We start from the raw sequence: 24,208 nt of genomic DNA on the forward strand, positions 1-24,208 counted from the left end.
CACCCTCAAAAATCATCAGTAAACTTCAATACATTCAAAACTCCGCTGCCCATCTACTCACCCACTCCCCGATCCGTGACCATATCACCCCCGTCCTTTACAAACTCCACTGGCTCCCCATCCCCCAGAGAATCCAGTACAAAATCCTCCTCATGACCTACAAAGCCCTCCATAACCTGGCCCCATCCTACCTGACTGACCTCCTCCACAGGCACACTCCCACCTGCACCCTCCGCTCTGCTGCTGCCAATCTCCTGTGTCCCCCCATCCGGACCAAACTCAGATCCTGGGGGGACAGGGCTTTCTCCATCGCTGCTCCCACCCTATGGAACTCACTACCCCAAACCGTCAGAGACTCCTCCTCACTCACCACATTCAAAACATCACTGAAGTCTCACCTGTTCAGCACTGCCTTCAACCACTGACCGTCACCTCACCTTCTGTCTCCTTTTTCTGTTCGTTTACTTATTTATCTATTTATTCACTTCTCTATGTTCTAGTAATCCCTGTAAAGCGTCTTTGAGTGTTTGAAAAGCGCTATATAAATGTAATGCATTATTATTATTATTATTATTATTACATCCTCAGAAGAATAGGAAATTCAGCATGTCACCGAATACTCTACCGAATTTCTGCAGTTATTGTGGAGGGTGTACTGACTGGTTGCATCACGGCCTGGTTTGATAACTCGAAAGACCAAGAGTGAAGGGTGCTGCAAAAAATGGTGGCAATTATCCTTCATCACAGGTATTGACCTCCCCACCATTGAAGGGGTCGACAGGAAGTGATGAATCAAGAAGACAGCTAACATCATCAAAGACCTCCACCACCCTGGCCATGCTCTCATCTCATGGCTATCATTGGGAAGATGGTACAGAAGCCTGAGAACTGTGACCTCCAGGTTCAAGAACAGTTTCTTTGCATCAATAATTAGGTTCTTGAAGCACCCTTCACAACCCTAACTGTAGCCTACTTCAGTACGAAACTACTATGGACTTTGTATTAGGTTGCACTATGTGTATTTCATCTTGCACTGTTATTGTCTGGTTACCTAGTATAACTGATAAGTTATTGCATTACTTTTTATTTGTCATGTTGTGGCTTCAATATGCCTTTAAAGCTGCAGGAAGTAAGAGTTTCATCGTTCTGACCCGATGCATATGACAATTAAACACTTGCATCTTTTATCTCCATTTGCTACATTAAAGGCCCTAATTGTGCATTGTTCAAATCCATAGATAAAATACTATAGTTTTATGGTCACTCTCCCTAAAGCTCCCTTGACAATAATATTATTGGTCAGCACCTCTGTTTCAGAAGCATAATTGCACATCTCTCTGATTCCTACAAAGCCAATCATCAAATCGGAAATAGGAATTTTTCATCAAATAGGAAATGAGATAGGAAAGGTTCAGAGGGATATGGATCGAGCATGGGCACATGGAACGAGCTTAGATGGGACATCTTGGTCAGGATGGGCGGGTTGGGCCATAAGGCCTGTTTCCCTGCCTTTTGGATACGATTTAAAAAAAGTCTGGCCAGCAATGGGGCAAGAGAGATCCTGTAGCTGGAAACCGGATAGGCCTGGAACATGGTGGAGTGGATGGCAACTGAAAAGCAAGGGTCTGAAGCAAGAATCTGAAGAAGGTTCTCCACCAGAAACGTCACCAACCCATGTTCTCCAGAGATGCTGCCTGACCCGCTAAGTTACTCCGGCACTTGGTGTCTTTTTTTGTAAACCAGGATTTGTGGTTCTTTGTTTCTAAGGGTCCTTCACAACCTTTTTGATGTTCCAGAGTGACCCAGTTGGCTTTTGCTTTCTATTATGAAAATAAAAGTGATTTGCACCCACGTAGCTCTGGAAAATAAAGCTTCCTGTCTTAATTTTGAGGTTACAATGTCAATTTATCTAAACCTTTCTCGATTATCCTTGAATTTTCTTTCTCCAGAGCCACATTCGCTTCATACCAATGCAATTTAAGAAAGTTCTGAAGATAGATACAAAAAGCTGGAGGAACAACGGGACAGGCAGCATCTCAGGAGAGAAGGAATGGGTGACTTTTCCGGTCGAGACCCCTCTTCAGACATCCGAAGAAGGGTCTCGACCCGAAACATCACCCATTCCTTCTCTCCAGAGATGCTGCCTGACCCGCTGACTTACTCCAGCTTTTTGTGTCGATCTTCGGTTGGCTATTGCTTTCTATTATGAAAATAAAAGTGATTTGCACCCACCTAGCTCTGGAAAATAAAGCTTCCTGTCTTAATTTTGAGGTTACAATGTCAATTTATCTAAACCTTTCCCGATTATCCTTGAATTTTCTTTCTCCAGAGCCACATTCGCTTCATACCAATGCAATTTAAGAACTGCATTTAAACCAGCATCTGCAGTTCCTTCCTACACATGAGGAAAGTTCTGATTCCCTGCACGTCTAAATGTTCAATCAGACTTTTTGCTTGCTTTTTGTTATTTGCGGTTGTTTACTTGCTTCGGTGTTGATGCATGGTGACTGGTGAGTCTGGGGAAGTGCTCCGAGTGAGCGTGGTGTTTGTGACTCAGGTCTGTGGCAAGAGCCCACACGGGGGCTCGCACGGCCCCCGGGAGGCAAAGAGGCAGAGCAGCAGCGTCGTCCCCACCGCCCTGTCATGCCAGCCGCCAGCCGCTGATCACGCAGCCCGCGCCCTTGCATTGGCCGCCACGCTGCACACCTATCCGTCCGATTGGCCGGGCCCAGTGGCGGCGCCGCCCCCGCCTCCGCGCGCTCCACCTGAATGGAACCCGGGCCGGGCTAGGGCGCGAGCGGCCGGTGTCAACAGCTGCGAAAGTGGCAACACACACTGACTGTGTGCACGGACACGGCGCTGTCTTTGTCAGCTTCGCCGGCGAAAGACAACGCTTAGGCTGCTGCGTGTGAGTATCTCTCCTTTCTGAGTAGAATAAAGCGAGTCCAACCCCTCCCATCCAATACCCTTGATCTGTTTTGTGAGTTTTCTTCCCCGGGGATTAATGTTCAGTTCGAAGGTATTTATTCACAAAATGCTGGAGTAACTCAGCAGGTCAGGCAGCATCTCAGACTGAAGAAGGGTTTCGACCCGAAACGTCACCCATTCCTTCTCTCCCGAGATGCTGCCTGACCTGCTGAGTTACTCCAGCATTTTGTGAATAAATACCTTCGATTTGTACCAGCATCTGCAGTTATTTTCTTATACGTTAATGTTCAGTTAATCTATTTGGTACTTTTCATCTTGTTGCACAGTGCCGCTTTTCTTGGCTGAATCAAAAATATTTTCACTCATTGCTGGTGACGCTGGTGAAAACGCGTCTGTTATGTAGGCTTTTAGAGAACTTTTATGTAAATGTTTCATTCTAACGAAGCAGCTGTGGGTTTCTCCAATTGCTAACACAGACCTTCTGAGCAGGAATGTCCTTGTATTCGTTCATTTTAAAAATTGCTTAGTGATTTCATCCCTTCTTCTCATCCACCCGGTCTCAATGGGAATAAACTGGAGTTTGTTTTCAATTGAATGCACGACTACCGAATGCCGGTTCCAGGTTTAAACTCGTCAATAAGGGGATGTTTCCCCCCTGCAATCTTGTACAATAGTTTGCAGCATTCAGTGCTGGGTTTTCCCTACGAATCCTTTGCACTGATGCAAGTGACGCCGCTGCCCATTTTCTGTCTGTTTGTCCGGGGGAGGGAAGTATGCGTTGGAGCTTGTCTGAAAGTGGGTGAAAGGTTGCCGCGGTGACTGGTTCAAGTTCGCGCACGGCTCAGCACGCAGCCTTCACGTGGGCTCCAATCTGCGCTAACTCCGCCGCTCCCGCAGACGCTGGGGCGGGGGCTGGGGCTGGGCAGGGCTCGGCTCATCAGGTTGGATTCTTGTTGGTGAGTGAGGAGATTGCTGCCGAAGAGTACAGTACCTGCGTGGACATCTACATTTTTTACACTCTCTCTAGGAACCTAAGTATTAACCCAGATCTCCGTAACGGACATAAATCTGAAATAAAAGCCAAATCATTAACTTTGTGTTAAAACGCTGCAAAGGGAAGTTGATAATTAGGGGCTCCTAATAAGCCATATAACGTAAAATGCTTGCAGGGTAAGGTAGAGGAAGAGTGAGGGCGTTAATTTGGGGAGGGGAACAGGGGTAAAATATTTCATAGCATAAATGGGAGGGTACCGAGGTGCGGACTGCATACTCGGATCCTTAAAATTAATTGCTGAATCAACGTGGTTTAAAAGACTCTTTCTTTAATACTTTTATTTGAAAATATACCTTATTCATAAATGTGCCTTATACAGAAAATGCAATATAATCAGTACAACCAATACATTCTCTTAGAAAGTTTCAATGGTTCATTTTCCACTGTAAACAATATCTCCATTAAGTATTTAAGACGTACAGGTATGTAGGTTAATTGGCTGGGTAAATGTAAAAAAAATTGTCCCTAGTGGGTGTAGGATAGTGTTAGTGTACGGGGATCGCTGGGCGGCACGGACTTGGTCGGCCGAAAAGGCCTGTTTCCGGCTGTATATATATGATATGATATTTGAGAGGCTGTTATACAGGATGCAGCTCCTCGGAGGCCAGTGGACCCTAGACTGGCCCTTCCTGCACACCCCACAAACTCTTTGTGGTGTCTGCACCAAGCTTCAGTGCATCTCTCGGCATGTTCTTTTGCATCTTGGAATGTACCAGACAGCAGTATTCACTTGTGGATAATAAACAAACTGCTCAACCAACTCAGCAGGTGGGGTAGCATCCATGGAGGGAAATGGACGAATGACGTTTCGGGTCAGGACTTTATTCAAAACTGAAGTGTCCAGGAATTAGCTAGGAGACGGGTGAGGGGAAGGATGGAGCAAGAGCCGGCAAGTGATGGATGGGTCGATACATGTAAGGAGAGGTCTATTCTTTAACAACTTTCTTGAGATTCCAGCATCTGCAGTCTCTTGTGCCTCAATTTTACTGCCCCATTTTGAAATCTCTGCAAAGTATTCCCACTCTGACAGGAGTTCTGTGAGACCCTGTGGTTGAGTTACTCCAGCAGTTTGCTTTTTTGCTCTAGAAACTAGTATCTACAGTCTTTTGTGTCTTCTCTCACGAACGTCACCTTACACTGGAATATAAATACATTTCAGGCAAACCAAAGTATATCTTTCATTGAGTAAATGAAAATTGAAGATGCTGACGAAACGTCTTCGATCTGAAACATTAACTCTGTTTATCTTCCCACAGATACGATCTGACCTGCTGAGCATTTCCAGCATTTTCTGTTTTTATTTTATATCTTTCACTGAGTTGATGTTCTTCTGTCAGCAGTTGATGTTTGGCTCAGCATGCATTCCTGGGAACAGCCCATAGATAAGGGTGTTCTCTGTTATGCTGCTTCCTATAACTTTGCTTTGCTTTATAACTGGGGCACAGAACATAAGAGCACAAAGGTAATGCTAGAACCTGCAATACCAATTAGACCATAACTTGAGCATTTCATAAATTACTGATGACTATGAAATGGGAAAGATATGATTGCACTAGAGCTGCTGTTGTGAAGATTGCTAGAACTGTGAAATTTTAGCAAATAGGCTGGGGTTGCTTTCCCTGGAACGGAAGAGGGTGAGGGAGAAGTTTATTTGAGTGCACACAATTAAGAGTTGTCATGATAAGGCAGGAGGGAACCATTTTTTTTTAATAAGAAGAGTTAATAATCAGGGGATATGGATTTCAAGTAATAGGTTCAAGAATCAGTGGGGAGGGGAGAAAATAATATTGCAGAGAGTGCTAGAAGCTTGGAGTATACTGCCTAAAAGGACAATAGAGGCAGTAATCCTTAACATTTAAGAGCGTTTTGGAAGAACCAATAATGCGGTAATATACAATGAATGGTAGGATTGTAGGAGAAGACGAAGAACAGGGGGAGCTCGAAGTTTAAGCCTATCGATCCCTGAAGGAGCAAATACAGATGATGACGAGGCATATGACAGGGTATAGAATATAAAAGCACGGAGGTTATGGTGCAACTTTATATAATGTTGGTTATGCTTCAGAAGGAATACTGTTCTGTTCACCACACACTGATTGCACTAAGGTGAATATGGAGAATATTCACCCGAATGTTATCTAGGTTCGAGCATTTCAGTTATGAGGAGTGTCTGGATAGGCTAGGTTTGATTTACTTGGAGCAGAGAAGGCGTAGGGATGACTTAATAGAGGTATCTAAATTGACGAGAGACCTAGATAGGGGAGATAATGAGAAACATTTCCCCATAGTAGATTACTGCATAAATTGCCGATGACCAGGGAATGGGAAAAATATAACTGCACTGGAGAAGGTGTCATCCTGCACTCAAATTTACTTGGACCATCACCCCTTTCTTGATCTCACAGTCTCCATCATAGGAAATAGACTATTGGCTGACATCTATTACAAACCCACTGACTCCCACAACTATCTTGACTACACTTCTTCCCACCCTGCGTCCTGCAAAGAGTCTATCCCTTACTCCCAATTCCCCCGTCTATGCCGCATCTGTGCCGAAGGTGAAGTGTTCCATACTAGAACATAGAAACATAGAAAATAAGTGCAGGAGGAGGCCCTTCGAGCCAGCTCCGCCATTCATTGTGATCATGGTTGATCGTTCACAATCAATAACCCGTGCCTGCCTTCTCCCCATATCCCTTGATTCCACTAGCCCCTAGAGCTCTATCTAACTCTCTCTTAAATTCATCCAGTGATTTGGCCTCCACTGCCCTCTGTGGCAGAGAATTCCACAAATTCACAACTCTCTGGGTGAAAAAGTTCCTACTCACCTCAGTTTTAAATGGCCTCCCCTTTATTCTAAGACTGTGGCCCCTGGTCCTGGACTCGCCCAACATTGGGAACATTTTTCCTGTATCTCGCTTGTCCAGTCCTTTTTATAATTTTATATGTTTCTATAAGATTCCCTCTCATCCTTCTAAACTCCAGTGAATAGAAGCCTAGTCTTTTCAATTTTTCCTCATATGACAGTCCTGCCATCCCAGGGATCAATCTCGTGAACCTACACTGCACTGCCTCAATTACAAGGATGTCCTTCCTCAAATTAGGAGACCAAAACTGTACACAATACTCCAGATGTGGTCTTACCAGGGCCCTAATCAACTGCAGAAGAACCTCTTTACTCCTATACTGAAATCCTCTCGTTATGAAGGCCAACATGCCATTAGCTTTCTTCACTGCCTGTTGTACCTGCACGCCAACTTTCAGTGACTGGTGTACAAGGACACCCAGGTCTTGCTGCACTTCCCCCTTACCTAACCTAACACCATTGAGATAATATGGGAAGGAGAATTAAAGTGTCCTGGAACTGGGAGATAAAGTTGGTTCAGGCGGGCTGAGCGAAGGTGTTCCATGATGTGAATCATGGAGACATCCAAGATGTCATTCTTTAGGGAATGGGGGTTCCCCTTTCCCATCATAGATGAGGCCCTCACTAAGATCTCCTCAGTACCCCGCAGCTCTGCCCTTGTATCCCCTCCCCCTAGTCGCAACAGAGACAGAGTCCTCCTAGTCCTTACCTTCCACCCCATCAGCCGTCGCATACAACACATAATCCTCTGAGATTTCCTCCACCTCCAACGGGATCCCACCACTAGCCACATTTTCCCATCTCCACCCCTTTCTGCCTTCTGCAGAGACCGTTCCCACTGCAACTCCCTGGATAACTCATTCCTTCCCACCCAAACCACCCCCTCCCCAGGTATCTTCCCCGAGCAACCGCAGAAGATGCAACATCTGTCGCTATACCTCCTCCCTCGACTCTGTCCAGGGACCCCGACAGTCCTTTAAGGTTAGGCAGAGGTTCACTTGCCCTTCCTCCAACCTCATCTAATGTATCCGTTGTTCAAGATGTGGACTCTTATACATTGGCGAGACCAAACGCAGACTGGGCGATCGTTTCATGGAACACCTTCGCTCAGCCAGCCTGAACCAACCTAATGTCCCAGTTGCTGGACACTTTACTTCTCCTTTCCATTCCTACACAGACCTTTCTGTCCTCAGTCTCCTCCATTGTCAGAGTGAGGCTAAACGCAAATTGGAGGAACAGCATCTCATATTTCGCTTGGGCAGCTTGCAGCCCAGTGGTATGAATATTGATTTCTCTCACTTCAGGTAGCCCTGGCATTCCCTCTCTATCCCTCCCCCACCCTCTCTATCCCTCCCCCACCCTCTCTATCCCTCCCCCACCCAAGTCATTTTCACCCTACAAACAGCTTACAATGAATGGCCTGTTTCCTTTATCATCGTTACTTTTTTGCACATCTTTCATTCATTGTTCTTTATCTCTCCACATCACCATCTATATTTCTTGTTTCCCTTATCCCTAACCAGTCTGAAGAAGGGTCTCGACCATTCCTTCTCTCCAGAGATGCTGCCTGTCCCGCTGAAGTACTCCAGCTTTTTGTGTCTATATTCAAGGTGCAGAGGAGATCTATGGAACTGGGAATATTGAGCAAAGAGGCTGGGATTGTCTTCCCTGGAACAGAAGTGATTGAAGGAGGTCAGCGGGCATAGATGTATGCTATGGGGTGAAGGGATTAGAGGGGAACAGAGGAAGATGGTCTTGCAGCCAGAGAGTGGTTGGAATCTGAAATGCACTGCCTGAGACACTGCCACAATTTTTAAGATTTATCTACAAAAGCACTTGAACCACTAAGATGTAGAAAACTTTGGACAAAACACTGTAAAATGGGATTTGTGTAGATGAATACTCAATGATTGGCATGAACATCATGGACCAAAGGGCCTGTTTCTGTGCTTTATGACTACTTTGAATACTACTGCTTGCAGATTTACATACCTGAAGCAAGAGGGTGGGTTAGGCTAACTTGCTCTTTTTTATCTGGCAGAGATGTGATTTCTTCTGAATTGCAAGTTTTCGCTGATCCACAAGTGAATGTGACAAACATGGTAACATAGAAAATAGGTGCAGGAGGAGGCCATTTGGCTCTTTGAGCCAGCACCACTATTCATTGTGATCATGGCTGATCATGTACAATCAGTAACCTGTGCCTGCCTTCTCCCCATAACCCTTGATTCCACTGGCCCCAGAACTCTGTCTAACTCTTTTTTAAATTCATCCAGTGAATTGGCCTCCACTGCCTTCTGTGGCAGAGAATTCCACAAAATTCACAACTCTCTGGTTGAAAAAGTTTCTTCTCACCTCAGTTTTAAATGGCCTCCCTTTTATTCTTAGACTGTGTCCCCTGGTTCTGGACTTCCCCAACATTGGAAAAAAAATCCTGCATCTAGCTTGTCCAGTCCTTTTATAAAAAATAATCACCAATGGTACTTACTTTCCGCACAAATATATCAAAATAATGCATTCTGCATCTAGTCCTTACCTTCCACCCCATCAGCCGTCGCATACAACACATAATCCTCTGAGATTTCCTCCACCTCCAACGGGATCCCACCACTAGCCACATTTTCCCATCTCCACCCTTTTCCGCCTTCTGCAGAGACCGTTCCCACTGCAACTCCCTGGATAACTCATTCCTTCCCACCCAAACCACCCCCTCCCCAGGTATCAACAATTTATGAATTTGATACTCTAAAACTTTGGATGTTCAGCACTGAATTTTTTGTGTTTCGTACCATCGTGTCACGTTGACCATAATAATTTATCCTTTGTAGATTGCGACACTGTTTGACACAGCTGGCTAGGTACTGTGGTACTATAACTTCCTGGTACAGTTCCAAGTTACCTGGTTGCAGACACTTCATCTTTAACAGCACCATTCTTTACTCATTCCTTGGGCTTGGACTACCTTAGAATTCATCCTCCCTTCCATCTCTTTCAACTTCCACTATGTCATCCAAAGATACAGCTGGTTTCCTTACAGTCTAGTCATTGTTTTATAGCCTTTTTCATAAACTCTGAACACTTGGTCTGCCTTCTTCTCGACCATTCCCACGGTGCTGATCGTAATACCTCTCTCACCAAGAATGCCTTTTTTCTAATTGTTCACCCACATGTCCTTGGTCTTTCAACTACCATCATTGATGTTTTTGTCAAACTAGATTTATTTTCCTAAATGTAAACTTTGACATGCTTTAGGCTACTGATGGTCAAAGGTTACCTAATGCTTATTGACCCATTGTGCTATGTTTATCCTACTCATGCCCTTGCTCAATGGATCCCCACTATCCCCTCCGTTTTCCCCTCCTATTGTTTTCCTTCCAGGCACAACATGCATCTTCCCATTTATTCTTACATATTGTTTTTCCCACCACCAAATGAGTGAGCAGTTGCGGGTATTTTCTACATTAATGGTTTAGGACAAATTTGAGTGGTTGTCAGAAGATGATTTTAGAAAGAGCATATGCTTGCAATCTTTAGCACTTTTGGGGAGAGTTAAAGTTTCAGGTTAACCTTCTTCCAAGTTCTCATGAAAGATTTGTAGGTTTTAAATATATGCAGAATCAGGAAGGGAAGGGGTGACGGGAAATGACTAAAGATAAAGTCTGTGTTGGGAAAGGTGGTGAGATTAAATTACAATGGGGATGTTGATCATAGACAAAATGGAGCAAATAAAGGAACAAAAAACAACTGCAAAGTGAGTAAATATGATTATGCCTAAAGCTGCCATAGGCAGAAATTTAAGGGCATTGGGTTATGGTATGAAATTACTAAGCCAGTGTGGAATCTGAAAGACTGATATATACCCAGTTGAAAGATGAGCTGTCCTTGTTCAAGCTCGCATTCAGTTTCATTAGAGTAGTGTAGGAAGCCAAGAGATAGTGGCATCCCTGGATCAGGCAGACTGAATGGAAATTTCCACAAAGTGGTCACCTAATCAGTATTGGGTCTTCCATCAAGTGAATCAGAAGCTTTGAATATTTGCGAGAAATGCAAATAAATGTCAATTTAACCTTGAAAGAACATTTTGGCGCCTGAGGAAATTAAAGGAGCTTGCATGAATAGGTGCAGTCAGAAGGGGAGGAGGAGATATTGAGATTGATTAAGGAGTAGGCAGTGCAGATTTAAAGAAAGTTCCCCTTAGGAATATTGGGAGGACGAACAATGGTGCGATTGGAGAGGTGCATGATAGTGGGCTCACCTTCGATATACTGATGAATATGATATATAAAATGGAAGATGAGGACAGGGAAAAGTTTGTCAAGGTTTTGTGAGGGTGGCGAATGAGTGTTAACAAAAAATCAGGAGAAGGAACAAATTAGGCACATAGTTGTCGATCAATGCAGTGGAGTCCTATATTGAGAGAAATCGAGGCCATCTCTGAAGTGCTGGTATGGAACGTGGCATCATAAGAAATTGAGAATAGAATAGTTAATGCAGGAGGCTGTTAGGGTGGTGTGGGTGGAAATCAAAGTGCTGTGGGAGTCGGTGAGCTAATACTGGTTGTCATTCTGTTCTCCATGATCAAAGAGGAGGGTGGCGGGTCACGGAAAAGAAGGGTCATGACAGCTGCAATGCTCCCATTTCAGGATGAGAGCAGGAAACCATGCCGATGCAATCATCGCAGTGTTGTTGGAACAAAGGTGAGGGGTGTATCTGAGTAGGACTGAAAAGTATGGTCCTTTTAAACATTACTTCAGAATTTCCCAAAGCACCTCACAATCAATTGAGTACTTTTGAAATCTGATCAATTGTAATGTAGGATTTGTGTCCAACATTGTTGATTCCCCAGCTCTACTTCAATGTAGACCCTTGGCATCTTTCACAACTATGTGAGGGAGCTGAATTGGACTTGGATTCGTGCTGCATGCAAAAGGCATGCCATTTGTAGTAGAGCACCTTCTCAATTCTGCACTGGAGCACAAGTCCAAAGAATGAATTTACAGTCTTGTGACTGAGAAAGAATGCTGATGCTGTGTAACTGTTTTGATGTACTTCCCTTTCCTGGTTGTGCAGCTAAATATTTGTTTTGTGCGCGGTTCGTTAAAATCCCAGAGCATGAAGGCACGAACAATGTAGTTGTACATTGGTAGGTTCCCTTTTACCTGTGACTAATATTGCTGCGTTTGAGTGTCTCTGTAAGTAGATTGAGATTTAGTTAAGACATTTTAAAAGTACGCTTTCTAAACAGTACCGAGACCTGAGAATAAGTCAAAAATATTATCAGGCATAATTGCTATGTGATAAAGAGCTAATCAACTGGAGTTCATTTGAGAAATATTCCTAAATGCACAAGTCTTTTCCCCATGCAATTTTATTTTAAAAGAATATATTTTCTGCAAGGTTGGGATTAAAGCACCCCTCCCAACCCTTCCGAATTTGGTGGAAAGTTTCTGCTTTCTTATTTCATTTCCACCATTCCGATTTCGCCTCACATTTTTCTGCAAAACAGTCGGTAATTGCAATTTGTCAGTTCGGCCGCTAGAGATCGCTAGGGGTTCTGCGAGAAATCCCCCTGCCCTGGAAGTCTCCCCGAAAATGTGGCACCTAGGCTGGGCAAGGCAGCCAATCTCGACCTCATCGGGACTTCCATGGCCAATTTGTCATTTCGGTCACTAGGGGGTTTCGGGAGAAATTCCCCCCCGCCCTGGAAGTCTCCCTGAAAATGTGGCACCTAGGCTGGGCAAGGCAGCCAATCTCGACCTCATCAGGACTTCCATGGCCGATCGGTGGGTTGAATTTGCAACCTGCGGCTGGGGCTCTGGAACTCCAGCCCAGCTGAAGCCAACACATCTATACCCATAGCCGACTTCCTTGGCCGGCTGGATAAACCAGCAAAGCTCTGGAACCAAGAGAGCCAGAAAATCAATGGTGGAACTGTAATGATTAAATTTTAAACATAAGTGCAAGATTATATAACTATCTTAATAAACTAAGACGGGGTTAAAATATAAAACACAGCGGAAAAGCCAATTACCACCTTTTTTGGGCTGATTATCAATTAATGTGTGAATTTACTTCAACAAGTACTTCCGTATGCTTGGTCGATTCGCATATATCAACTCTTTCTTGATAACTTAATCATACATTTTATGACCATTGTTTTTTTATTCAATACCAAGAGAATTGGGATGTGTAAGGAAAAAGCAAAATAGAAAACACAAATAAAAACAAATTTTTCTTTGTGTTGCAAAAAGTATCTCTGTTCAATAACCTTTCTCTAAATAGCAGAATATACTTATAATAGGCCTGACATTGTGCAAGCAGCCCAAGAACGACAGACTGTTGGAAATAATAGTCGTTTTTCACACATGAATGCAGCGCAACGTGTATGCGCATTTGGCGTGCATACTTTTTTTTGCTGAAAAGCTTCATTACGTGCCATATTAGGAATTTTGATGTGAAATTCTGAATTTTGGACATCAAAATGATGAATTTGTAAAATCAAATGTTGGGAGATCTGTTAAAGGGATTTTAATTTTTCAGATCGTTGGTATATTTTTTTGTATGTGGGTACAGCCAGGCCCTGCCGATGGCTCAACACAAATTATTGACTTACTGCCTGAGGGTTGCTTTTTATTAAAATCACTTTCAATGGAAAGTTCATTGGTCAAAAGTAGACGTATCATTGATCAGTTGGTCACCTTTATCCCACATGTGCAATCACACAAGTTTTGTTTTCCAGAGTAAAACACAAAGTGATTCAATCTGAAGAAGGGTCCTGACCTGAAATGTTGCCTGTCCATTCCCTCCGGAGATGCTGCCTGACCTGCTGAGTTACTCCAGCACTTTCTGTTTTACTCAAGATCCCAACATATGCAGTTCCTTGTGTCTCAATAGATTCTCAGAAGCATAAGATTTACACCAAACTAATTTGAACATTGTTTGCAGCAGTTGTACATGCAACCACATTTGTGAATTAGTCAAGGGCTATACAAGCATGTAAGATTTATGCACTGAGCTCTGTATACTAGCTTCCGACTGACAGAGAGATTTCTAAATTTAGAAAAGGGAAGGCAGTCCCATCATTTTCAAATTATGAAACAGAATTGTGGGTAACTTGAATTCTCTTTTTAAACTGCATTGGCTTTATTGAGGTAAATGCATATCAGTTTCAGAATGTAGCTACTAATCTCTTCTAAACAAAACCAATCACTTAACATTTTAATTAAATAGAGATGCTTTAAGTATGTTGTATTTCAGTAGTTCTATTGATTTACATTCTGTAATGCTTTTAAAACATAAATAAATAAAATCTTTAATTTGGTTCTCCTGGTTCATTTCATCATTATTATGTAACTTGTGACTGAAGTGATAATGAGTTAATACAAAATTCTTCTGTGATACAAAATTTCAGCCAATATTTCCCCCCACTTTGTCCATGATTATAATATAAATTGTCTATGTAACCTAGCCACTGTATAATTATGCCTCATCCCTAGCAATGCTTTGTTTCTTCCAGTTCCTCAAAATGCTGAACTGTGCTTCACCCAAATCAGCTTAGCATTTGCTTTGCACTTGGCACAACCAAGCCATAAATAATATAAAGATTAACCTATTACGTAAAAATGACTTTAATTCTGAAATCAGGGCTAAATTACTTTTGTGTCCTTGATTTAATAGCTCTTCTTCATCAAAGACTACATCCTCTGACATTCTCCTTTTTTCTTCCTCAAATTGTGTAAAACCAAGTTAGAACAAATTATTTCATTTAAAAAATCAACTGAGCAATACTTGTCATTATACATTGCTGTAGAATTTTTTGTGTTGATTAAAAACATTCAACAGTACCGTTTTGTTGTTGCAAACCTAGACTGGCACTGGTGTGATTATCTGATGGAATTAAATTGCACAGAACATTAGCGTATTAAAGTTAATTGACAATGCTGCATTTCCAATGGCATAATTATATGAACAGGGCAATATTTAGACAATAACAATAGAAATTAACATTAATTGATACCACAGGAGTTAGCAGATGTTCAAAACCGTGGATCAATAGACAATTTTTGAGGAGGATTTTAAAGGTGATGAGAGTAGTAGTAAACGCAGTTGACTGGGCGGGAACCCCGCTGAAAAGGGCTGAGAGAGCGAGAGACCAGCTAGAGACCAGAAGACGCAACATAGCAACAGTAGGGCTAGAACATGTGATGTATGAGTATAAGGATTTTAGATTTCTGATAATGAACATGAGCCTATAACGATAGGTAAGCAAATCTAGTGTGGCTGATCATCCAAAATCAGCTTTTTCCCCATATCCCTATATTCCGTTAGCCCTAGGAGCTAAATCTTACTCTCTCCTGAAAACATACAGTGAATTGGCCTCCACTGCCTTCTGTGGCAGAGAATATTATCAGGAAATGCAATGCAAACAGAACTTGCCTTTATTTCTATCTCAATCCTTCTTAAATGTATTCTTGTTGGTTTGGTGAAGGTGATTTAGAGTTATGGGGAAAGTGCTGGGATTGAGTGGACTGGTGCTGAAGACTGAATAAACTCAGATGGATTTGTAGAACAATGGGTCTTTCTTTCTTGTCCGTCATTCAGATGTTACATTACTGTCATCGTTCGTCCTGAAAAGGGCGCAAGCTTCCGGCGACAATCAGTGGGAGCCTCACTTGTACAGTAGACGATGGTGGTAGCAGAATTAACTCAGGACACTTCCAGTTTCCAGCCCCGCGACTTGGACACTTCTGCTATGGGGCTTAGAACAATGGGTATTAATAATGTATAACTGAGACAAAAGACTGCAGTGGGTGATATTTAGAGGGGAAAAGGAGCCCAAATTAACTCTTCAAAGTTGGATATTGTGATGAACTTTTATCTTTTACTAGACCAAGTGGACCCGTTGGGCCCATTCCTCATTGGGTTCCCATTGTGACATGGGAAAATCGTGTTTTTTCTTTAAAATAAATGGCTTTAAAAAAAAAAAAATTAATCTCAATGAACATTTGTTCTGTAAAATAACCTATACACAATTTCAGTTATTAATTAAAACGGAAGTATTAGATCAAATTTCTTTTTTTTAAATTCAGGGTTCGGGTAAGGTTCAAGCTTTTTTTAAAATGAAATAAATTTCAATGAAAATCGCGTTTGTTGTTTAAAAGAACCTAAACACAATTTCAGTTATCAATTATCAATGGGAATGGAAGTATCAGATGAAAATTGACTTTTCCTCTTTAAATTAAAATAAATCCTACTGAAAATCATGTTATTTCTTTACAAATAAATCGCTCTTTTTTTAAAATAAAATTAATCTCAATGAAAATCGTGTTTTTCCTTTAAAATAAATGGCGTTTTTTCCTTAAAAATAAAATACATTTTATCTGGAAGGTTTTTGCTTTTTATGGTTAAAATCCTCTCTTGGGGATCCTCGAGACTGTGCCCTCATTCAACAGCAGCGTCAGCTCGACTGCGATGGCAGTTGCTTTGAGCGGGAAGAAACCGCTCCCACCATGTGGGACCCGGACCAATCAGGTGTCGAGCGGGTGGTTGGAGCCAATCATTTGACCCGACGTGGGGACCCGGGCCAATCGGGCGTCGAGTGGGAGGTCGTAGCCAATCAATGGACCCCTCGTGGGGCTGAGCGGCAGGAGCAAATGAGAACTTGCCGGCGACCAATTAGAACGGGGAGTTCCGGCGCTCCCCCCACGTGGGACCCGAACCAATCAGGCGTCGAGCGTGAGATCGGAGCTGAATACAAAATGGCAACCCTCCCCTAACTGCGCACGTGCCGGAGCTGAACACAAAATGACAACCCTCCTCCAACCGAGCACTTGTGGATCTGGCGGCATTCCGTTGGGCCCAAAGCTCTCCTGCATTGATGTAACACCCTCCCCTTCCTCCCTCCCCCCCACTCACCCACTCCATCCCCCCTCAACCCTCGTTTTCAACCCCTTCCGCCTCTCACCCACTCCATTCCCCCTCAACCACCCTTATCCCCTCCCCTCAACCCCCCCACCCTCCACTCTTAGGAGCTCTCCGACACTCCCTACCCACCCACTCCACCCCCCCTCCCTGCCCCCCATTCGCCCAATCCATCCCCTCCCTCACTCCATCCCCCCATCTCCCACTCCATCTCACCCACTCCCTCCCTCCCCCCCCAACTCACCCACTCCATCCCTCCCATGCTCTCCCCCCCTCCCCTGATGCTCTTGTGACAACACCCCCCTCATTGGCGGCGACTCCCATCACTCGGGCTTGCCCCGCCCCCCTCCGAGCGGCAACCCTCCCCCAACGGCGCACGTGTGGATCCGACGACCATCTTACGTAAGCATCATATCAACGGGTCCCAATTGCACAGGTGCGGACCCGTTTGTTCTGCGCACGCAGGGATCCGGCGGCCAGCTTACGTAAGTATCATATCAATGGGCCCCTACTGCGCAGGCGCGGACGCTTTGGGTTCCTATTGTGACATCGAACACGTGAGTCTGTTGGGTTCCCATTGTGACGTCATACGCGGGTGACGGCTACAGGAGAGGAAAAGTGATTAGTTTAACTTTAAAAAGTGATTTTGAAAGATTAAAAAGTGGAAAAAAATGTAAATAGAATATTAATTTGAACCCCAGGACAATTGTGAGTAAGGTGGGCCTAAAATTGTCGCGCTATCAATAGACAATAGGTGCAGGAGGAGGCCATTCGGCCCTTCGAGCCATAAGCCCCTATCGTGTACCGTTTTGGCTGTATTTCCAGAACGACAACAAAATATAAATATAAATACAGAAATATACACACACAAACAAACAAGATGAGTAATATATATATATATATATATTATATATATATATATATAGATTGAGAAGAATAGCATTTGCTGAATAGCTTTTACAATTTAGGTCAGTTTGGGGGCAAGGAAAAGTAACTGAACAGACAGAGTGGAGGATATGGGAAGTTTGTTTTGGTAGCAGGAGGAGGAGATGGAGAGGAATGCTGCATTGATTTTAAATTTTTGACAGGATTAAATAAGATTCAGATCTCAACATTGATTTATTTGTTGTTAGTCACCTGGTTTTGTGTAAGACCAGTACATCTAGTTCATCCTGCTGCACCATGTACAGAGATGCTGAGCAGACCAATCTGGGCTCGAATTATTTGTATTATTTGAGTAAAATGTTAGGAAAAAAGAATCATTAATCTACATCCTCGGTTAAACCAGAACTCTTTGTTTTTCCATCAACAGGAAGGAATAATGGAGACGGGTTTCCGAGTGTGCCAGGACAATGAGTATTGCTGGGGCAGCAGAACAGAGCAAGGGGACATTGAGGCGGTCGAAGCACTCATGTCGATGAGCTACAGCTGGAAGTCAGATGCCAGAAGGCACACTGAGCTGAGACCACTGACACCAGCCTCCGATATGTCTGAGGAATCCGAAGATAGTTTACTGTCCTGCTCGAAGGATTTCCATGCATTGCCCCTATTTGTAAGTAACAATTGCTACAATTAAAACTATTAAGAAGAGTTGATACAGCTAGTGAAAAATGGTCTTTTCAATAGCTTATTGAGTAAATTCGGTATCTGGGATGCATTGAGCCATTAAAACAGAGAACAGCGCAGACTATCAGTGGTTGACAATATAATTACCCTCTGTCCCAATACATGGGGAATGGAAAATAAGTACCATGGGGACATCAGGATCAGGCTTGACCAGCAGTTCCTAAATACTTATTTAATTTGTGCATGAAGAAGGCAGAGGTATCCAACACTGCTTGCTCCTTTAAAGCTGTGGTTTCCCTGCTTTCAGGATGCACCCATTGAAGAAAAGGGGAGAAATGAAACAGCAAAGAAAGAGGGATTAGCTTTGTTGAAGCACCTTTTACATCATAAATTCCAAATGCTTCACAGATGGTTCATTGCTCTAAGGCACAATCACGGAGTACAACAAGTACCACAAGCACCAGTGAGATGAATAACCAGGAGCAGTTTGTAGCATTGGATGTATTCTAGTCAGGAAGTCAGGGCTCCACTTGTCCATTTACATTCTCAAGAATTTTCAGTGTCCATCTGAATGGATAGACAATGCCTTAAGTTAATATCTCAACTGTCTGTCCGCATCAATGAATGCAGAACTTCCTCAGTGCTGCACTGTTCTGTTTTAAATTAAAACTGGTATGGAAAAGTAAGATGTACAATGTATTAAAAGGAATGGGTGAACTCCAACTCTTGTTTTCTTTGTTTCTAGTGTTTAACCCCACCGTATAGTCCTACTTTTGAGGCATCTCAAGTGGTTCATCCTAAAATGAAATTCCCTTCCACTGTACCTAAATTGGGAGCTCCTTTATCCGGGCACACCAGCAAGGTTGCGGCAATATCAGTGAGTGTGTCCACCGATGCAATGTATGTCAGGACTCCAATTCCGACCAATGTAGCCACGAGCCAACGTTCCCAAGCCACAAGTGTTATTCGTCACACTGCTGACATCTTGCCCTGTACAGATGGATCTTGTCCAGTTGGGATGGCCCAGGTGTCTGCTAGTCAGCAAGCAATACACGGGACAGTTGCATTGGGTGGAAATGAAGAGGAATTAATGGAAAGTAATGACAGTAAAAAGAGAAACTGTATATCGGAGGAACTGATTTCTTCTATCAAACCAGTAAATGAAACCAATAAAGGACCAAAAGAAGATAAAAGTCAAAACCAAAGCTTAGCTTCAACCATGAATTCCACACTAGTCGCAGTACAATCCTTCTTTTCAAGGAGCCAGCTTCCTGTAGACGCCCATATTCGGCAGAATTCATTGATGGTCCTGCCTCAAGTCACTTCCAGTATCTCGCCGCTGCCTGTCATCTGCCAAGTGCTTCCAGTCACTACAAGCAGCCCTGTTGTAACTGCTGTAATCCCCAACACTGGTAAACACCCGGCCTTGAGCCCTGCTCCTCTTGTGTTCATGGGAACTCCGGTCTCAAAGGGTACCTTGATGTTTGTCGTGCCACAGCCTGCAATCAAGCACATAAAGCCGCAGGTCACCAGCCTCTATGGTACCAAACTCTCTCCCATTGCACCTGCCCCAGGGATCATGCCACCGGTGCAGAAGATAGTAGCACAGATTGATGTGTCTCGACAGCGCAGCCACATCTGTCTTCACCCAGGCTGTGGGAAAACCTACTTCAAAAGTTCTCATCTGAAGGCCCACATGAGGACTCACACAGGTATGGAAAGTGCACTTTCAGAGCATATAATATGCCATCAAACTGTTTTGTTTCCTGGAAGTTGAATTGAGTTTAGTGAAGTGAGATGTTCTTGAAACTCCACTGATTGTGGACTGGGAGATTAATAATGGTGGGCCGCTACTGCCTCTGGGAAAGCATCAGTGCCTCAGTACAGTGGTGCCCATCTCCTTGTCTCTTTGTTCTTTTCTTAATCCTCAGATTACCTTCTGTTACCGTGTAGGTCATTATTTCCCAGAAAATCAGAGATTAAACCAACCAAATGTTGTAGTCTCATAACATGGTAATTAAGGATTGCTGCAGAGTAAATAGAAGCAGGGTGGTAATATATTTTTATTTGTTATGTGTATTTTTCTTTTACAGTTCGAGGGTAAAATTGATGTTGTGATTCGACATGTTGTATCCAATATATATTTTAAATAAAGCTGTGAATCCTGTTACAGGTGAGAAACCTTTCAGTTGCAATTGGGAAGATTGTGATAGGAAATTTGCACGATCTGATGAGCTCTCCCGACATCGCAGGACTCACACGGGCGAAAAGAAGTTTGTGTGCCCAATGTGCGAACGGCGATTCATGAGGAGCGATCACTTGACAAAGCACGCTCGGCGTCACCTCTCTGCTAATAAACTTCCGAACTGGCAGATGGAAGTGAGCAAGCTGAACAATGTCATCTCTCCAGTATCTGCTCTGTGATCCATGTGGCCCCAGAAGTCACATTAACATCAACCAGTGCAAATGTCACCTCATGGGAACCGTAGTTCCATAATCCTAGAAATGATGGAACTGAAATAATGCAAGTTTTTATGTATTATGTATATACCTGGTAAATGTTTATGCATAAATGTAAGCATAGCATAGCATGCCAAACAGAGATTACAGAAATACATGAAATTTGTACGGATAGAATGTTTCACCCTCTGGAAATTGCAGCTTCCATGTGCACAGAAGCACAGTGCAAATCTTGGGAAGGTGGCAACTAAGGTGTCTTTTAATGGTGAGCATACTGCAATAGTTGATCACCATCTCTCGCCACATCCATTCAAGACAGAAGCTGCAGACTGCTGATGGGCGTACTTGCTTGTACCCTAGGCCTGTTTGAAGTGCTTGTGAGCAGAGCATGGCAGAGGACAGGAGTATCTACTGGTTGCTATATAACAATGTGCAATTCCTCAGCAGTGAAAGGAGGAAAAGAGAAGTGAAGTATCAAGATCTACACATGGCAGCGAATGGAAAGGCTAATAGGGAAAGCTGAAGAGCATGTGGGACCCTGTTTGAGAGAGGCTGAGACTGAGCATCAGGGAAGGACACTATAGCACCATATACTTACTTTTTGCATTATGTTGGGGACATGGGGGGTAGAAATTTCCATTTGTGCAATAGGTGGGATTGCTTTAATCATCATTTATAAGTGCAGCCAAATGTTCTGATGCTGAATATTGGGCATCACGGAACAGGCAACTGTAGCAGGTCACAGTGCCTGCCACAAATGTTTGCCCCAATATTTATCTTTGCTTTATGAAGTTATGGCTATAGGGCTGGAAGACCATTGTTTGTCCACACGCTGATTAAAATTTGACATGGGCGAGTACTCGAGCTAGTTATTTTTGTGAATATTTTATTCAAATTTGCAAATGTAACAAGTTTTGTTTTGGATGAAAATTGCTGTCCTTTTTCTCTGCAAAGATGGAAGTTTGTCATAGACCTTGCACAAATACGGGGATATAACTACTGCTACACTTAAATTTATACATTTCACTGTATACATTTATATGTTTTATAATACTTATGTGACTACTTATTTATTTCATACTGTTATCACAATGTTGTTTAATAATCTACTTGGTTACTGAACTTCTTTTGCTTGATATAGAGCACATTGCTTCCTCTAAAGAAGGGGTTCCTCTCTGTTGCAATTAGCAACTGTCTATGTTGCTTTAGGGGCATCCTCCAATCTACATTTTGGAGTTCAGTCTCATTCCTTTGTGTCCTGTGGCAGTATTTTGAATAGAATAACTTCTGCAAGGACAGTCCTTTTGGTGCATTAACTGTTAGAACATGCTGTACCTTATCTGTTGCTTGCTCTCAGAGCATTTACTTAATAGTGCACTTGTTTTATGATTCAGCTGCAATGATTTTGCATATTTGTTTTATCAACAATCTTTTTGGGGATAGATCATAGGAAACAATCTTCCTCTAACCATGTATTGTGATATAAAATGGAAAACTCTGAGCCTTGACTGCACTCTGTGGTTACAACTCAGTAGAATTTCTCTCAACAACACAAAGGCAGAACAATTGAGATAAGGAAAACTTAAAGATCAGGATTCATTGTTAAAGCTCAATGATGGTTGTTGAGGAGTCTGGTAAACATTAGATGGCCCAGATTTCCTGCAGCCACATAAAGCCTAGTTATTAACTTGATTGGATACTTAAGTAATCAGTTAATACCATGATTGGTATGTAGCCAGCCAGGATGGGCTGAACTAAACGTACAATCGGTGTACGTTCCTTTTGGGCGGTGGGGTAGTTCCTGGGATATCCAACAACTTGTACCATTATACGCTTTTGATGACAGGAACAGATCTGGGTGTTGAGTAATCGGGTTGGAATGCAAAGAGATGTAAGGAGGAAAGGGATAAAGGCGATTAAATCGGTGCCTGATTCTCCAAGTGTGGATGTAATTAAGAAAATGAATGAACTTGTTATTTGAAAAATATACTTCATTCATAAAAATACATACCAGAAATACAAAATAATCTGTACTTGTCCTTTTTAACATGCATTGTGCTAGCAGACCAACATGTTCTCTTATAAATATAGAATATCAAAGCAACCACTTTCTGGAGAAATGACTGATGGCACACAATCATGTGGTGGGCAGAAAAAGAGATACAAAGTCTCTTTTAGAACATCCCTGAAGAGTTTCAACAATGACACATATCGCCAGGACCAACAAGCACTGCATCGTCCTATTTGGAGAACCTGCAAAATAAATGGAGCTCACTCGTATGAGGAAGCTGGGCCATTTTGACTGTGGAGTCGATGGTGACCCCCCATTTAAGGTCCCTGGAGATGATGGTTCCAAGGAACTTAAATGACTCCACAGATGTGCCTATGGTGTTGTTGATGGTGAGTGGGGGGAGGGGAGGGGGATCTCTTCGAAAGTCTACAATTAGTTCCACTGTCTTGAGAGCATTGAGCTCCAGGTTGTTGCGATGGCACCAGTACGCCAGCTGTGTCACTTCCCATCTGTAGGCAGATTCCTCCCCATCCTGGATCAGTCCAATCAGGGTAGAATCATGCGCAAACTTGAGGAGCTTGACAGAGGAGTCTGTGGAGGTACAGTTGTTGGTGTAGAGAGAGTAAAGGAGGGGGGAAATGAGGGATCATCTAGTGATTCTTTGTAGATGGGACCTAAAAATAAGAAGGGGGTTGTCACCTTGATGGGATTGTTTGTACTAGAGGCCCACTCATAGTGGCAATTAGAGGTGGAAATATGTTGGGAGATAGTTAGTTGAAAAAATAATAGGATTGTAGTAGTAAGTGATTTTAACTTCCCGAATATTGATGGACACCATTGTAGTGTTCTAAGCATGGATGGGGTGGAATTTGTTAAGTGTCCAGAAGATTTTTTCAAGTGATGTACATAAGGCCCTACCAGAAGGGGAGCAACTCAAACCCTTCTATTGGGAAATGAGGCAGGGCTGATGTCTTTAGTATCAGTGACCAGAATTCTATTAGTTTTTAAATAGTTATAGAAAAAGCTAAATTGGGCGAAGACTAATCTTTAAGGCATTAGGCAGGAACTTGCAAAGATTGGTTGGGAAAAGATGTTGTGCATAAAGGGAAATTTGGCAACTGGAAGACTATTAAAAGTGAGGTGGGGAAAGTTAGAGCCAGCATGTTCCAGTTAGAGCGAAGCTGTCAGCATTAGGGAACCTTGGTTGATGCGGGATATTGTAGCACTGGGTCGGGAAAATGAGGCATCTGTGAGGGATGGGGGGAAAGAGGGCATGATGTTTCTTTGGCAGATAAAATCCCAGCAGATTCTCTAAGTTTATTAAGAGTAAAAATGTTACTAGGGCGAAATTAGGTCTTCTCAAGGATCAATGTACGGAGTGTGTAGGAAGGAACTGCAGATG

The 24,208-nt window shown here is 43.0% G+C and overlaps 1 protein-coding gene across 1 annotated transcript; it reads left to right on the forward strand.

Moving 5' to 3' along the window:
* The first annotated feature begins 2,776 nt into the window (after positions 1-2,776).
* LOC144593161 (Krueppel-like factor 10) lies at positions 2,777-22,797 on the forward strand. Its single transcript, XM_078398643.1, has 4 exons — positions 2,777-2,908; positions 18,082-18,321; positions 19,081-20,047; positions 20,509-22,797. The coding sequence occupies exons 2-4, from the start codon at positions 18,091-18,093 to the stop codon at positions 20,757-20,759; spliced, it is 1,449 nt and encodes a 482-aa protein (XP_078254769.1). The 5' UTR covers positions 2,777-2,908; positions 18,082-18,090; the 3' UTR covers positions 20,760-22,797.
* The last annotated feature ends 1,411 nt before the right edge of the window (positions 22,798-24,208 follow it).

The sequence above is a fragment of the Rhinoraja longicauda genome, chromosome 4, assembly GCF_053455715.1.
Source record: "Rhinoraja longicauda isolate Sanriku21f chromosome 4, sRhiLon1.1, whole genome shotgun sequence".
In the NCBI taxonomy this organism is placed as follows: Eukaryota; Metazoa; Chordata; class Chondrichthyes; order Rajiformes; family Arhynchobatidae; genus Rhinoraja; species Rhinoraja longicauda.